This window comes from Notechis scutatus, chromosome 3 (assembly GCF_049901735.1).
Source record: "Notechis scutatus isolate UNSWTSFEM ecotype Mainland chromosome 3, rNotScu1.2, whole genome shotgun sequence".
NCBI classification, from domain to species: Eukaryota; Metazoa; Chordata; class Lepidosauria; order Squamata; family Elapidae; genus Notechis; species Notechis scutatus.
The window spans coordinates 169,972,374-169,990,022 of record NC_142011.1 but is presented as its reverse complement, the minus strand read 5'-3'; the positions used below and the strand labels follow the sequence as shown (position 1 = coordinate 169,990,022).

At 39.6% G+C, this 17,649-nt stretch overlaps 1 protein-coding gene across 2 annotated transcripts in view; it reads right to left on the bottom strand.

The window, feature by feature from the left end:
- Positions 1-17,649, bottom strand: part of RP1 (RP1 axonemal microtubule associated) — a 213,712-nt gene that overhangs the window by 128,895 nt on the left and 67,168 nt on the right. For both annotated transcript variants that reach the window (XM_087961737.1, XM_087961736.1), the window contains exon 18: positions 10,606-10,808. In XM_087961737.1, coding sequence (XP_087817863.1) covers positions 10,606-10,808 — 203 coding nt within the window. The remainder of the gene's footprint in view (positions 1-10,605; positions 10,809-17,649) is intronic.

The window sequence follows — 17,649 nt, the reverse complement described above, 5'->3', positions numbered from 1 at the left end:
TTAAAACAAGTCAAAATGAGGCTCAGTAGTGTGTGTGGCCTCCACGTGCCTGTATGACCTCCCTACAATGCCTGGGCATGCTCCTGATGAGGTGGCGGATGGTCTCCTGAGATATCTCCTCCCACACCTGGACTAAAGCATCCCCCAACTCCTGGACAGTCTGTGGTGCAACGTGGCGTTGGTGGATGGAGCGAGACATGATGTCCCAGATGTGCTCAATTGGATTCAGGTCTGGGTAACGGGAGGGCCAGTCCATAGCATCAATGCCTTCGTCTTGCAGGAACTGCCGACACACTCCAGCCACATGAGGTCTAGCATTGTCTTGCATTAGGAGGAACCCAGGGCCAACCGCACCAGCATATGGTCTCACAAGGGGTCGAGGATCTCATCTTGGTACCTAATGGCAGTCAGGCTACCTCTGGCGAGCACATGGAGGGCTGTGCGGCCCCCTAAAGAAATGCCACCCCACACCATTACCCACTGCCAAACCAGTCATGCTGGAGGATGTTGCAGGCAGCAGAATGTTCTCCACGGCATCTCCAGACCCTGTCACGTCTGTCACATGTGCTCAGTGTGAACCTGCTTTCATCTGTGAAGAGCACAGGGTGCCAGTGGCAAACTTGCCAATCTTGGTGTCTGGCAAATGCCAAACGTCCTGCACGGTGTTGGGCTATAAGCACAATCCCCACCTGTGGACGTCAGGCCCTCATACCACCTTCATGGAGTCTGTTTCTGACCGTTTGAGCAGCCACATGCACATTTGTGGCTCGCTAGAGGTCATTTTGCAGGGCTCTGGCAGTGCTCCTCCTGTCCCTCCTTGCACAAAGGTGGAGGTAGCAGTCCTGATGCTGGGTTGTTGTTCTCCTACAGCCTCCTCCACGTCTCCTGATGTACTGGCCTGTCTCCTGGTAGTGCCTCCATGCTCTGGACACTACGCTGACAGACACAGCAAACCTTCTTGCCATGGTTCGCATTGATGTGCCATCCTGGATGAGCTGCACTACCTGAGCCACTTGTGTGGGTTGTAGACTCCGTCTCATGCTACCACAAGAGTGAAAGTACCCCCAGCATTCAAAAGTGACCAAACCATCAGCCAGAAAGTATAGGAACTGAGAAGTGGTCTGTGGTCACCACCTGCAGAACCACTCCTTTATTGGGGATGTCTTACTAATTGCCTCTGCTTTCCACCTGTTGTCTATTCCATTTGCACAACAGCATGTGAAATTGATTGTCAATCAGTGTTGCTACTTAAGTGGACAGTTTGATTTCACAGAAGTGTGATTGACTTGGAGTTACATTGTGTTGTTTAAGTGTTCCCTTTATTTTTTTGAGAAGTGTATATTTGTAATCCTTAGATTTTATTTGTACTGTTATCTAATCTACCTTAGGGGAGGGAGGAAATCGGGATAAGTTTATAAAATTTATAAAGACAAGGTGGCAGAATGAGTTTGCAATACAACATTTCTTGCCTTACTTGACCCTTCTCCACAATGCCTCTTGACTTTTTTGTCAGTACCTTTTACGTACTGATTTTTATTAGAATTAAATCTTCAATACTTGCTTTTGATTTTAAAGCACTCTCTCTATCTAAACTTCTGTTTCTAAAATACCCAGGAAACATTGTGTTCCATTTCTGTCGTTCTATTGGTTCCCTATTCAGTGCATTTTATATAACAATATAAATTCAGTAAACCTTTACAGGACAGTTTCATACCAAATAAACTGAAGGATCTCATGAAAATAATCTCATTTTAATCACTTGGAAACCAATGAAATCTTATTGGTTTTATACCAACTGCTCTGACATGATCAGAAATTTGTTCTCTTTCAGCCTTTTCCACTTTAACATTTTTTTGATATCAATTTATAGGAAAGATTACATAACCAACCAGAGCTATTGACTTGTATATTGTATATACAGCTATATAGCTAGGTCTAAAAACATTTCAATTCTTCCATATCACTACTCTGTAATCCAGGGCAATGACAATATTCTTGTGAACTACACTGATAGTTGTAGCAGTGGAATTAGTACACAGCAAGCAATGAGCACATTAGGAATTCTAAGAACATGTTGTGGTCATAGGGGAAAGTTTATCTTTCCACCCCAAAATGTCATGATGAACACAAATGGTAACAAAACATACCTTTCCTAGAAGAAACATGCCGAGAATACTTATCAGTGCAGTTGTTGTCTATTGTCTCAACCTACCCCACCCCTCTCCCCCACTTTTAGTCTTATATTGTCCTTGGAAACTGAACACACTTCCAAGCATAGTGGTCAAATATAGACACCCACCTCTTCCTTAAAAATTCTGCAGCTCCCATGTAGGGTTCAAGAACATACTAGAGATGATGCTTCACTATGCTTCACATTTATTATTATTTATGCATTTATTTTGAAAGATATATTTTTTAAAAAATATTGAGATAGAGCAAAGGAATTAGGTGCTTTCTGTTGGAATCCCAAAGGCAACTGGACATTCTTGTTTTTTTTCACTGAAAACATTTCACTTATCAGAAAACAAAATGTTTTCAATGAAAAAATCAAGAAAGCCTAGTTGCCTATTGAACAACAGCTTTGGGAAAACCATGATTTGGATGACTGAGAACCTCCATAGACATTTTCTATTGAAATGGCCTTAAATAAAGAGTTGAATTTTTGAAAAGATATTTCCTTGATTTACAAATGGGAAGCAGTGTTTCCTTCAGTACAAAAGGATCTATGTAAGAGCCTATACTATCATCAATCTTAATGTAAATCAAGTTATTTTAATAGTTGATGTCTCACTAGGGATTCCCCCCCCCCCCGCAACAATATGACAATGATGGACAAAATGGCTTAGTAGATGTTGGACATATCACATGAATGCAAATTAAACATGAAATCACATGATGTATAATAAATATTTTTCTTCCTCTCTTTCTATCCCTATTTGAGGTGATTTTCTATATTTATTTATTCAAGAAAAACCATTCTAATATTTTGAATAAGAATAATCCTTTGTCACTATGTTCAGTTTCGTTCCTATGTGGATATGACAGCCTGCAGGGTGGCATAACATTTGACATACATTGCTGCTTTGAGAATATCAAAGTGTGGTGCCACAAAATGCACTTTGGATGCTACACTTCTGAAGATACAATTTGAAAGAATCAGGGAGGATTTGTTGTTTATCATTCTGATGAACTCTTGATATTCAAACCCTACGAATCAGAGAGTTCAAAAGGAAGACTGAATGTTCAGAGATTAAAGAACCAGTGTAATTGAGAAGATGTAATAAAATATTGCTGACTAATTGAGCTAAGATAATTGATTATTAATACAGAGACTAGATTCAGATATCATACCATGTTATGACTTGGTGCTAACTAGGATCTGTAATATAAACAAAATGATTCAGTTAATACATAACACTAACCCATTAACCTGATTTGTTTTTAATCAAATTAGAAATCCATCTAATTCAATGTGTTATCTTTTATAGGAACTAGCCAGATAGTAAAGATAATCCTCTTTGGTTTATACTTCCAAAGAACATGCCAAGACACCTATTTGGATAGACAATGATATGATCAGAAAGCATTGAAGCCATTCTTAAAGCTTTCCTTCTTGATTCAACTCATGTTCAAAAGTTGGAGACTGATTCAAACATGGATAGAACAAATGGTAGGAGAGTATATTCCATTTAAACTGGAATTTTTTCTTCTTGGAATAATATCAGAAAAATTTAAGAATGAAATAATGTATCTAATAGTACATGTATTGATGGCAGCTAGAATATTATATGCACAATATTGGGAAAATGAAATCATACCTCCAGAAACAGAAATAATAAGAAAAATTATGGCATGTGCAGAATCAGATAGGTTAACTTTAGAAATAAAGGACAAAGAAGAGTCTAAATATTATAAAACATGGAATTTAACAGATAATCAGAGTTGGAAGGGACCTTGTAGGTCATCTAGTCCAACCCCCCGCCCAAGCGGGAGACCCTACACCATTTCTGACAAAAGGTAGTCCAATCTCTTCTTGAAAGTCTCAAGTGATGATGCTCCCACAACCTCCAAGGGCAAGCTGTTCCATTGGTTGATTGTTCTCACTGTCAGAAAGTTTCTCCTTATTTCCAGGTTAAATCTCTCCTTGTTCAGTTTCCATCCATTATTCCTTGTCTGGCCTACGGGTGTTTTAGAAAATAGCTTGACCCCTTCCTCTCTGTGGCAGCCCCTCAAATATTGGAAGACTGCTATCATGTCTCCCCTGGTCCTTCTCTTTACTAGACTAGCCAAGCCCAGTTCCTGCAGCCTCCAGTCCCCTAATCATCCTGGTTACTCTTCTCTGTACTTTTTCTAGAGATTCAACATCTTTTTTATAATGTGGTGACCAAAACTGGATGCAGTACTCTAGGTGTGATCTTACTAAGGCTTTATAGAGTGGTATTAGTACTTCCCTTGATCTTGATTATATCCCTCTGTTAATACAATTTAGGATTGCACTAGCTTTTTTGGCTGCTGCTGCACACTGCTGTCTCATATTTAGCTGGTTGTCCACTTAGACTCCAAGATCCCTCTCACAGTTACTGAGAATAAATTTTATCAATGGTTATATAGTAGAAGACAAGGTCAAAATATTAGTAGCTATGATTAGATTAATTAATAATTAATATATTAAATAAGGAGATTATAAATGATGAAGTAAAATGTATATATGTATAACAAGGAGACATTGGGTGTATTGTGTTGTATTCTCATAATTAAAATTAAAAATATTTTTTTAAAAGTTCATCTCCCATCTTGACCTAGATAATTCAACCCTCCCCCTTCCTCCTTTTCCCCCTTTTTTGATCCCTTATCAGATCTTGCAAGACACTAATGCAGCCTGAACTCAAGATTCCTAATAACCAAAGAGTTCATAATGAAGCAGCAAGACTTTGAAGGAACAATGATGTGTAATCTGTTAAAGGCTGTGGAAACCTTAAATTCTCATAAGGTGAGACAAATGAAAATCAGGAAAATAGGACATCAAGTATTCTTCACCAGATACAGAGAATTAGAGTGAAGGACTAATTATTAAAGGGAAAATATATCAAATGGACATGATATTGCACTATAATAAATATTGAATTTTAAAACAAAAGATGCTGTGATGAGAAAGACGTTGTCTAACCACCCAGGAACTAACTTTTTGTCATTCACATTTCATTTTGTTCCCCTTTGGAATCCTTTCTTTGATTCTTCTATTCCACTATTTCTTTGATATTAATGTAAATCCTATCCCATGGTAAGTTGTCCCATGGTGAGTTGGCCATGGCGAATTGTCTCATGGTGAGAGGGCCTGTGGCAAGATTCTTACCTATTTTTCTTCCCCACTCCCATCTGTTTTTTACCTTCAGGTATTTAATTGTCATCTCACATTCCATTAAGTAAAGAACTTTAAGATTTTGATCTGTTTCTTAAACTTTACACACCTTGTTTAGTGAAAAATTAAAAGGAAAGAAAGTATGTATTTTACATATTTGAGATATGATCATATCTTTGATAGATAGATTATTGAGGAGACAAAGATCATCTAGATGATCTTTGGAGGAAGTATTCCTGAAGTTGAGAACTGACTGAGACCAGATGCTAAAAGTTAATAGTCTGAAGGATGGATCTCAGAGTAAGGTCCTAATGGAAATCAGTGGTCAAAATGGGTAGACAAGGAGATAATATAACCTTCTGAGAGATTAAAATAGATCAATGTGGGAAGACGTTCTCAGAGTAAAGTGTTTGAAAGAAGATTTATACAGTGATTGTAGAACACCTGCAAAAGGGATTCCTAGAGGATAGGGTAGCTGATTGTCCTATTTGGTGTGTGAAAAAAGTAAGATTATGAACCGAACACAAATCTCAAGTTGAGCATAACCTCAGAAATCTGCATTCAATTGATAAATATTAAGACAAACAGAATATGTAAGCTGATTGTTCACACATTTGATGAAAAGGATCTATAACTGAAATGTAGGTTTAAGATAAATGTGCAAGTTTTCAGAAAAAAATGGAGAGCATTCTGGGTCATTCACATATTTCAGAAAGTAGTTTTACTATTTCTATAGTCCATGTATCCTAGCTGTTCTTAAATTAAATAACTACATTATTTAACCTGAAAAATAAATCATTTCATGCTTTGTGTATCACATGCACTATTAGAGATTCCCAAAAAGCATATCTTCTGTGGAATGATTTTTAAATTATGGCTTTTCCAAATAAAAACATGGTGGCTAGCTCTGTTATACAATGTCTTATTGCGAGCCATTCACTAATCTCTACATCCTCATTTAACCAACTATCCTGTTTGCGTTTTCTCTCAGAAGACATTTCTAGCCATTCTATGTTCTTATCCCCAATCTCCACCTAGAACAGGATCAGTTCCTCTTTGCATATAAAATCAACTGTTTTAAATAAATTAGTTAATGTTTTTCAAACTACAAGTTTGGTTTGTTTAAATTTGGTTTACTGAATAAGCCACAAGAAAAGTTGGAGAGGTTTTTCTCTTTTTGGAAAGCTTAAAGATCTATGAAGTTTCTCGTCAACTAGAGAGGGATTTATGTTTAATCTATTACATCAATCCTTTTTAATAAGAATTTACCCATTTTTAGGAAAAAGCTCTATTCAAATTATCTCCATTAGAAAGTGCTGCAAAGTACAAGTGTCAAGCTAGGTCATTTTCACCAAGGCAGTCATTTTGTGAAGTGTTCATAGCACGTTCTCAAAACTCTCCCACCAACAGAGAAAGGTTGGGTGTCATAACTCTGTGCTTTCTATTGGCCCAGACATTGTAACTGGTAAATCATTGTCCATGAGTTGTTGTGTTTCAATATAGCATATTCAGTGAACTATGGTTAAACAACTAATGACTGTGATATAGAAAACCACAGGATGGTTTGTCTGTCTTTAATAACAATTCACAATTTGGAGGTGGCAGATCAATGACCTGAAATGTTGAAGAAGAGAAAGAGTACATTCTGTACAGGAATTCTCTGTACTTAACATTCCTTCATAATGCTTATTGAATAATATGACCCAAATGCTGCATGACTGTTCTCTAGAGATTACTAGATCAGCTTTTCTTGATAAATTTCAACTCTTATCTTTTTCTCCATCAATACAATTATTCATCATTGTATAATAAGATATGCTGGCAAGGATTTTCTTCCCTAAATGCTTTGGCTTACCTCATCCTTTCAAGGAAACGTAACTTCAGCTCAGATGTTTCCTATGCAGTATAAGATCTGTATGTCCACTTACTGGACTACTGTGGTTTACATTTCAAAATTTCTTGTCCTAAATTGTATACCAGCATCAGCATATGATGTTTATAACAAATATTAGACAGTTTTCATAATTTAATGATTACAACTTGGGGAGAGGAAGGACTGCAACTCTCAGAATTTGTCAACCTACATGGTCAGCAGATGTGGAAGACAGCAGGCTTAAAATAACATAATTTGAAAAATCACGCTAATAATTGGCCAGCAACAAAGAATCTATTCAAACTCTAGACCACTGGGGGAAAAATCCATTGATCTCAGTGCATGACTTAAAATAAAGTGCATCTATAAATTGTAATATGCAAGATATTGCAATCTATTAGTAAAACATAGAATAAAGTATACATTTCATAAAGCCTCTTACCTTGTATTTTGGAAAACAGCCAGACCCAGCTAAGAAATAGCTGTTATACTATAACATTCCAATAACTGCTTCAAGGAAGAGAGTATGGGTTTATTTATCTTAGCATCCAAATACAGGTTAAGAAACAAGTGTAAGCTTTCACTCAAATGAATAGGAGATGTTCAAAAAAGAGGATTTTCTGATTATTAAGCAGTGAAACAGTCTGCCTTATGAAACTGTGGACATTCTTTTACTGGAGGTTTTCAAGAAAAGGGTGGACAGCCTTTTGACTAGTAGGCAGATTGCCACCTTGGACGGGAATTTCATCCCAAAGACTTTTAAGTTCCTTTCCATTCTATAATTTTATTTTCAAAAATTAATCTTTAATTTTAAAAAAGACATCTCACTATCCATCGCCATCTGTATTTCTGAGTTTTAAAGAAAAACCTCCAGTCAATTGTGTAGGCTAGGATGGGGGGGGGGAATCATCCAAGAGAAAAGCAGTGACCAGTTATTTCTATAGTAAATAATGTAATGAAGTTGCCAAGAATCATCTTGAATAGAAGAAAATTGGTTTCTAGAGTGTCCCTGCTCTTGTAAACATGGAAAGAATGGAATGGGATGGGATGGGAAAGGAAAGGATACCGTTGCTATTTGCTACATTGAGTATTAAATCAGTTAATACTGAACACAAATACATTAGATAGATTTATTTCAGGCAGCAAGTTTAGAGAAGGTATTTTCCACATCAAAAGGAAGATGAATTTGAGACTTCCGGTTTGAGGGGACTCAGCGCCGTTTTGATCCGTGCTTGCCGCTGGAGCGCCCCGAACCGGCTGGTTTCAGGGCTAAACCACCCCGTAGAGGTGGTGAAGAAGGGGGAGACTGCCCGCAGGGTTGAGGAGAGCTGCATCTCTCCTCCCCAGCTGGCCATTACTCCCTTTCCCGAAGGCGGTTGCAGCGGTGGTCAGAAATGGCCACCACAAAGAAGAACTCGACCAGAAAAGAATGTGCAGGAAGAAGATAAGAAGAGAAAGTTTTGGTTGACCGGATCAAACAGCAAAAGCAACAAATAAGGTACCCTGGAATTTAAACTATTAAAAAATAATAATAACACAGTTCCCAAAGTAGATTTCTAAGCAGCGAAGGAGAGAGAAAAGGGAAAAAGATTTGTGGTTTTTTTTCTCCTTTTCCTATACTGACAGCTAAGAGACTTAAGCAAAGAATTGGAAAAAAAATCCACTTTGACATTAATAGGCATTTAATGCTGAAAATAAAAAGCCAAAGGGATAATAAAGTTTTCTGGATAATTAAAAGCTTTTGAAAACAGGAAAGGAGAGAAAAAGAATAAAAGGGCAGGATCTGGAAGGGAGGAGACTGCCTGGAATTAAGAAGAACTTATAGTAAAATCTCAACAAGACTTCCAAAAGATACATCTTAACTGAAACATCGCAACAAAATAGTAAAACCCCAGGAAGAGAAAGTGAAAAAAGAAATAAGAAGAAACAGCTTGGGACTATTTGGATTATTTGGTGATCTCTGGATTTTTGGTTACTGCATTTGAATGACTAAAATCAATCGGGTGGTTGTTTAAAAGTGTTTAAAATGGCTCCACTTTTAGAACTGAAAATGGAACTTAAAAAGTACAAAGAAGATACACAAGAAGGGAGAGGTTCTTTTGGCTTCGTATTTCAGTTCTTGGAAACGGAGATTTGGAACTATGAGAAACAACAAGAAATGCCTGCAGAACAAGAAGATTGGGACAATGCAGAAGCCATCTTTAATGAACAAGTAATCTTAGGTGGGGAAGAAAAAGGAAAGGGGGGAAAGAGAATGGAAAGTTTAAGACTGGGAAAAACAACCAAAAAAAAGAATAGAGTGAAAAATAAGTATAAAATCAGAAAGCAACAGAAGAGGGAAATGCAGAAGAGAGAATTATAAGTAGAGAGTCAAGGGGGTAAAAAGGGGAGGGAGAAGAAGAGAGGGAAGAAAGAAAGGAAAAGAAGTTATAAAGGACAGAAACAAAATATAGAGAAACAGGGCCTATTTAGAGATAATGGGTGAAAATCTAATTGAAAAAGGGATTCTGCAAAGGTACATAAGATAGTATTGTTATATTAGAAATAGAAATAATTTTAGAAAATATGAAACAATGTATGATTAAAATGTTTGATAAAATAGTTATCGTAACTTAGTGGAATGCTTGTCAATAAATAAATGTACCAAAATGAATATTTAATGATTTATAAAACATATGTGAAGAGAAATAAGGGAAAAATTAAGTATGGAGATCATATGTGTCTTTAAGGAAGTACGATATCTAGTTAAAAAGAAATGTTAAAGATGTTAAGACTTTAATGAATATTAATGATAGAACTGAATTGGAATGGAATGAGGGTTTTAATTACACATATTTACAATCCTTTTTTTAAAGAATATAGTGTGTATTATAAGAATGTACCAAGCAGAATTCGATTGGAAGTTATGTATTATGTATTATATTGAATGTCATAACCTTAAGGGATATATCAAAGTTTAAATAAGAGTTGAATGGATAAAATTAAAAGATATAAAGGTGTCATACTCCAATTAGTAACTACAAGAGAAAATTTGTTTAATGAGAAAAGATAATATGAAATTGAAACAGAACAGACAAAAGTATAAATATAATGATTTGAATTGAGATGATATAATCAAAATAAAATTGAGAAAATTAAGAGGGGGAAAAACTATATAGAAAATGCAGAATAGTAATAAAATATGGAATAGAACACAAAAATGAGCATGAAACTGAGTGTGTGTCTGTATAAAGAAGTGCAACCCGGGACCAAGCTATTTTCAAAAAAGATGTTTTACTTGTATTTGTGTGTGTGAAAATCCAAATAAAACTTTAATTAAAAAAAAAGGAAGATGAATGTGTAGGGGAAAAAAATCCAAGCTTTCATTAGTTACCTGAAATGCATCTTCAGTTCTTGGTAAAAACAGTTGTTCTCTGTTGTCCTTGCCAAGAATAATAGGTCCAACAGAACCTTTGTCTCCATATATCCAGAGAGTGACATTTGCTTTAGTTCCTGAATTTCCTGTCAGTATGAATACTTTCCATTTATCCTCTGAAGGAAAAGGGGACTCTTCATTTTGAATAGTCATCATTTCCTCTGAAAAGTATAAAATGTCAATAGATGAAGATGGATATGCATTTAGAAATCTCTTTCAAAAACAAAATAAAAAATAAAAGGAATTTTTTAAAAAGATAGGGTCACAGTACTCTGATTAACTGGCATAACTAAAAAACAAAATGTAAGCCACAAGTGTGAAGAACACTTTTAACATCAAGGCTACCAAATGTAGCACTGGTTCTAAATTCTTCCGTGTGGCAACTGTCGTGTGTAATGAAGTTTCTTGGTGCAGCACCATCAATTCACCTTGCAGCAAGATGGGCAGCAAACCAATTTAATAAATAACTAAATTAAATTATTAACAATCAATTCCATATAGTTGAAAAAGGGCACTGTCCATAATCGTCCAACATGACTAAAAGAGTCATTAGAACTTCTAATGTGGAACCATCTCATTTCAGATACCAATTATCTGTCAACATTTTAGTTCCTGCTATTTGGCAATTATTCTGACAAATTATTGTTCACAGCTGGTTTGATCCTTTGTAGACGTTTTAGTTAAGTATTTATGGATAACTTTTATAAAAGATAGTTGTGCACTGCCTAGAAAATTCCCATTTTCAAAAGCAGCATAGGAAGGAAGGATTGATTTAAGCATTTTGAGAAATGTTTCATCTTGTACTTTTTGCTTTTGCACAAAAAATCAAACATGCTAAGATGTCAGTGAAAAATAGCTTTTAAAAATGTATTTTTCCATAGGTTACTCTTTCTTAACCTGATATCCTTCTCTGATGTATTCAGAATAAATCTTATCTGGCATATGTTGCAATCTCAACAGACCTGGAAGGTGACTGGATATAGAAAGGTTATTTTGCTTGACCACATGTGCTATAAATTATATGGCTTGATATAATTGCCACTTACTGAGAAAACCATTGTAAACATTGCAACTGGATACCTGAAAGTACCCTCCTCCCCCAAGGAAGTAATAAACAGTTGGTTGCCAGCCAAGCATGCAATCATTTGATAGGCATGTATCTGAAATCTGAGACTTGACATTTCAAAAACTAAATGTTAAAGAAAGGACAGAGAAAAACAGGTAACACTGAATTAATGATTTTTTTTGTCTGAAATCCTGTGCAGGCTAATTATGGATTACTTGAATCATTCACTTATCAAAAATGAGGGTGTGTGTGAATTTCTGATTCAGAATCTGTTGGTGTTTGCAACAGCAAATGAAACTGAGAGAAACGAAGGAAAGTAAAAACTCTCCTGGCATTATTCCACCTCTTGTGAGATGGCACTTCCACTTTTAAAAGACTCACATTCCTTACTTCTGCAAACGAAGGTGAGAAAGTGTGACAGACACTTAAGAAGTCCTACTTTTATAGATGGCAACAAGATAAATTATCCTGCATTCATTCCCTACTCAGTTGAATAATATAGAGAATTTCTCTTTGGTGTTCTTTCCCAGAATTAAAAGATTTGGAAAGAAGTTTTGATGAAATGTCACTTTCTTGCACTTGGTTATAAAATGGCCAAAACTGTGTGCATGGATTTCCTACTTTTCTCCGCACAATCATCTGTAATTAGTTACGGCAGTACTATCATCTCCAAAGTGCCACAATCTCCACAGCTTAAATTAAACCCAAAGGAAAACCATAATGAGAAAATTCCTTGCTTGGGACTTTTTACAGAGCACTGCCATGACTAATGTCATGACTAAGGAGTTCTGACTTTGAGAATTAGGTAATTTCTGTTTTAACTTCAGAAAGGTGAAAAAATCAACCATCCAGATTCTCTGGCCAGGAATGTGACAGAGCAAAACTTTCCAAAGGTCATTAGAAACTTCTCTAGCAACAGAATAGCAAAGTTGCAAGGGATCTTGGATGTCATCTAGTCAAGGGGTCGCCAACCTTTTGGACCTCAGGGACCACCAAACTCATAATTTTAAATCCCAGGGACCACTAACCGGTTCTGTGGGTGTGGCCTAATTTGTGGCTTGGTGGTCATGTGACTGGCTGGGCATGGCTTGTTTGCAAATATTATAAATATTTATATAAATATTGAATTTTTTATTTAAAAAAAGCAACTTTTACCCAAAATCATGCAAAGCAGGCAGGCAGATTGAGTTGCTCACAGAATCACAGATTCATTCAGATAGCTATCTATCTGCCATCAGCTGCCTGAGTCTGTCACATAAAATTTGCTTGCCGTGAGTCTGCACTGAATGAAACTTCAGTCCTAAAGGAAGTTCAGCTATGCTTAAAAGGTGAGCCGAAGATCTAAAGACTAGCTAGAAAGCAAGAAATCCAACCATTTCCTGCTTCCTAGCTAATCTAAATCTCCTGGCACAGCAGAACAGCTGATGGTCGGAAAAATAGCAATTTAGCAGGCAAGTTTGCCCAGTAAGGAGTGAATAGGCGGGGAGGGTTCCACAAGCCATGTGGGAGGCGCAGTCTTGTGTTTCTGTGCAGCTTGGATTAATTGCTTTGTAAGGCTGCTCTGGGGTGAAAGTTCTCTGTGGTCCACCAAATTTTTTTTGCAGCCCACTGGTTGGCGACCGCTGATGTAGTCCAACCCCCTGCTCAAGTGGGAGAGTCTGTACCATTTCAGACAAAATGGCTGACCAATCTCTTCTTGAAAATCTCCAGTGATGGGGCACCCACAACTTCTGAAAGCAAGCCGTTCCACTGGTTGTTTGTTTTCACCATTAGTAAAATAAAAATAAAATAAAAAACCCACTGCTCCAAAAGTGCTCCTTTTCCAGGTTCACTTAATTTTTAAGACATTAATATAATGTTTATGCTGTAAACTGCCCAGAGTCACTTCAGATTGAGATGGCAGTGAATAAATTTAATAAATAAGTAAAATAAAACAAATAAGTTATATCGAATATTCTTTCTTCACATCAGGGGTGGGATTCAAATTTTTTAACAACCAGTTCTGTGGGCGTGGCTTAATTGGTGGGTGTGGCTTGGTGGTCATGTGACTGGCTGGGCGTGGCCAACTCAACATCACTCACATTGAGGCACGCATCTCCTCGCCTGCCCTCTCATGACTGTGGGGATGCTGCAACAGTCGTAAGTGTGAAAAATGGTCATAGGTCACTTTTTTCAGTACCATTGTAACTTTGAATGGTCACTCCACACAAGCAAAGTACCAGCAAAGGAGGGAAAAAAACTCCAGAGGTTCCAGAGACAGGAAGTCTAGTCCTGCCAAGAATGTAATAAGGGTTAACGGAGAGGCAGTTTCTGTAAGCAACACCAGAATGTTTCCTTCCTGCCTTCCTTACAGGATTAGGCCAATAATTTCTTCTAACAACCGGTTCTCTGAACTGCTTAGAATGTTAACCAGTTCTAGCGAATAGATGCAAACCTGTAGAATCCAACCCCTGCTCCACATGCATACTTTGTAAAAAGAAAGACAGTGCATATCCTTCTTACAATAGGAACAGCAAAAAAGAAAACAGACAGAAATTGATTAGTTAGAAAACATTACTTCTCTGATAAGGAAAAGAAAGAAAAAAGAAGTAGATAGAGATAAGGCAACAATCTAACTAGGAATTATTTTAAAAAGTGACCATGTTAGCAGCCTTTCTAAACCATAAGCATATCTGACTGAACTCTATCTGTTGTGTCCGGCGCAGGAAGGAAACTCGGAGTCAGTGACAAGTTCAGCTCTTTATTGTGCTCCAGTACATGCTTAGCTTTAAGGGAGAAAACCTGCGGCTTTTTATTCTCAAGCCGCTGGCGGCCGCGACCAATGACATCGTTTCGAATCTCCCGCTCTTGGCTTGTCCAATCGTGGGAGATTCTTAACGGGCAATCGGTGCGGCTCGCTCGGCCAATCCGGTCACCGCGCGCTTTAGCCAATCATGGCGCGGGTTTACAAGAATGCTAGTTAACTGTACAGAACACCCCTCCCCTCTTGGTTTGTTCCTACGTAACGTAGTCCCGTAAGTAGGCGGGCTCCGTGCCTGTCTACTGGACTTGCGCAGGTCAGTTGTTCCTTGGTTTTCGACCTGCTCGGTCGGGGTTTTTGTTTCTCTTTGTCCATGGGATGGAATCATCTGGAAGGTGTTGCCTGGCCTGTTGTTGCAGCTCCCTCCCGGTCTACCCGGGTTGGTCGAGCTACGACTTTCGCCGCCTCACGCCTGGTCTTTCCGGGCTGGTTGAGCTGGCCTGGCTGCTTCTCCCTGGTGAGGCTTCGAGTTGGCTGTTATGAGTATTGCTGGTTATATTCTATCCTTCCTTGGCCCCCTGTATCTTCCCCTCCCCTTGGTTTGTGTTAATGGGGTTGGCTGTGTTTACTTGCGTGTCGGTTGTGTTTCTTGCCCTTGATCTTAATTGATCGATGTGGCGTTTCCACGCTTGTCCGTCCGTTGTCTGCAGTCTGTATGAGTGGGGGCCTGTTTGTTGGGTTATGGTTGCCGGTACCCATAGTGGGTCTCCGGTAAGGTTTTTTGCATAGACTGCATCACCCGGTGTAAATGCCCGGTGTTTGCTCGATGAGTCTGGGGTTTTTCCGGGTTGTATGTGGGGTGCAGTCTGTCAAGTGGGGACCTTAGTTTCCTCCCCATTAATAATTCTGCCGGGCTTTTGTTTGTTGTCGTATTTGGGGTTATATGTTGTATTAGGAGCATTTTATTTATTTTTTTCTTGTATGTCCCGTGTTCGATTTTCTGGATGGTTTTTTCGTAGAATTGAACCATCCGTTCCCCTACCATTGGCCGCCGGATGAGCCATCGCTGTCAGTGCGTGTCGAATGCCCGTTCCGCTAGGAATTTTCGAATTCCAGCGAGGTGAATTGGGGCCCGTTGTCTGACACGATGACATCCGGGAGACCGTGGAGTCGCGAACAGTTTGTTGAGTACCCTGGTGACAGCTTCAGTTGTGGTGGTTTTCATGTTGCTTACCTCCAGCCAATTGGAGTAAGCGTCCACTGTGACGAGGAATGTGTTTCCTCTTGTGGGACCGGCAAAGCCTATATGTATTCTAGACCAAGGTCCCTGGGGTCTCCCATTCTAGTATTGGTGCGGCAGGGGGTTTGGTCTGGTCTCTTGGCAGCGTGAGCACCTGGCCACCCAACCCTCAATATCCTTATCTATGCCTGGCCACCAAGCGTAGCTTCTGGCCAGGCTTTTGTTGCATCGATGCCCGGGTGCCCTTCATGTAAAAGTTTTAATACTTTCCTTTGCAGCTTTTCTGGTACGACCACCCTGTCCCCCATAACAAACAACCTTTCTGCAAGGACAGTTCTGTTTGCCGGTTTCTGAATGTCCTGAATGATTCGTCGTTGTCTTTTTCCGGCCACCCTTTTCTACCCAATGCAATACCTGCGCCAGACGTTTGTCTTTATTAGTTTCTCGGGCAATGTCTGACGTGGTTATGGGTAGATCGGGTAACGCCTCTATGCTGAGGGTGGTCGTTGTGGGTGCTGGGTCGTCCTCGAGGTCGGGTAATGGCGAGCGGCTCAGTGCGTCTGCATGGGTGATTGTCTTACCGGGCGGTGTGTGAGCCGGTAGTCGTGGCGGCGAGGAATTCGGACCACCTTGTCATCCTGGGGGATAGGATGTTCGGTGTAGCCTTATTCCCGCCAGGATTCCTAGCAATGGCTTGTGGTCTGTGATAATTGTGAATCGGCGGCCGTAAAGGTACTCGTGGAATTTCTTTACGGCCGCAAGCGATGGCAAGGGCTTCCTTGTCCAGTTGGCTGTAGTTCCTTTCTGGCTTGCTAAGTGTTCTTGAGAAAAGGCAATGGGTGCTTCTCTCCCATCCGTTAGGGCATGGCTGAGACGGCACCTACGCTTAAAAGGTGAGGCGTCGCATGTGATGGCGAGGGTAGAGTCTCGTTGTGCTGTATGAGGGACGGCATCCGAGGTTAACAGGTCTTTTGTTTTCCTGAATGCGGCATCCTCACGTGTCCCCAGGTCCATTTTGCCGTTTTGTCGAGGAGCCTATGCAAAGGCTCCGCCACGGTCGCCTTTTGGGGTAAGAATACATTATAAAAATTGAGCAGTCCCAGAAATGCCTGTAACTCTGTCTTGTTTTTTGGATTCGGGCTTCCTTGATGGCTTTTACTTTGTTTCCGGTCGGGTGGATGCCATGTCGGTCTATGAGGTACCCCAGAACTCGACTTGCTCTGTGTAAAGCTGGCATTTTTCCCTTTTCACTTTTAAACCGGCCCTCTTGAATTTCTCAAGTACCTCCCTTAGGCGACCCTCTAGTTCTTCCCGGTTGACTGCTGATACTAGTACGTCATCGAAATAAGGGACCACCCCTTTTATTCCTTGTAGGAGTCTCTCCATGAGGCTTTGGAAAATCCCGGGGCCACGCTGACTCCAAACTGGAGTCGGTTACAACGAAATGCCCCCGGTGGGTGACAATAGTCTGTGCCTCGGCGGTTTCTTCATCGACCGGCAGTTGCTGATAGGCTTGTGCCAGGTTGAGCTTCGCGAAGACTTTGCCCCCAGTGAGTGAAGTAGATGTTGCACGACTGGGACCGGGTATGCGCTTTGTTGCAAGGCGCATTGAGGGTGGCCTTATAGTCCCCACAGATCCTTACTGACCCATCTGGCTTAACTGGGGTGACTATTGGGGTCTCCCACCGGGCGTGATCAATGGGTTGCAGGACCCCTGCTTTACGAGCTTGTCAAGCTGCTCGTCTATTTTCCCCGTAGTGCAAAGGCACCCGCCTCGGCTTTAGGCGTATGGGGCGATGTTTGGGTCTAGACTGAAAGAGATAGGGGGCCCTCAGTACTTGCCTAAGGTGCCGTCAAATACTTCTTGGAAGTCCTTAGCCAGCTGCTGCTCCCAGTCGGCTTCCTCAATGTGGTTTATTCCGGTGACCTCGATGCCCAGTGGTGCGAACCATTGGA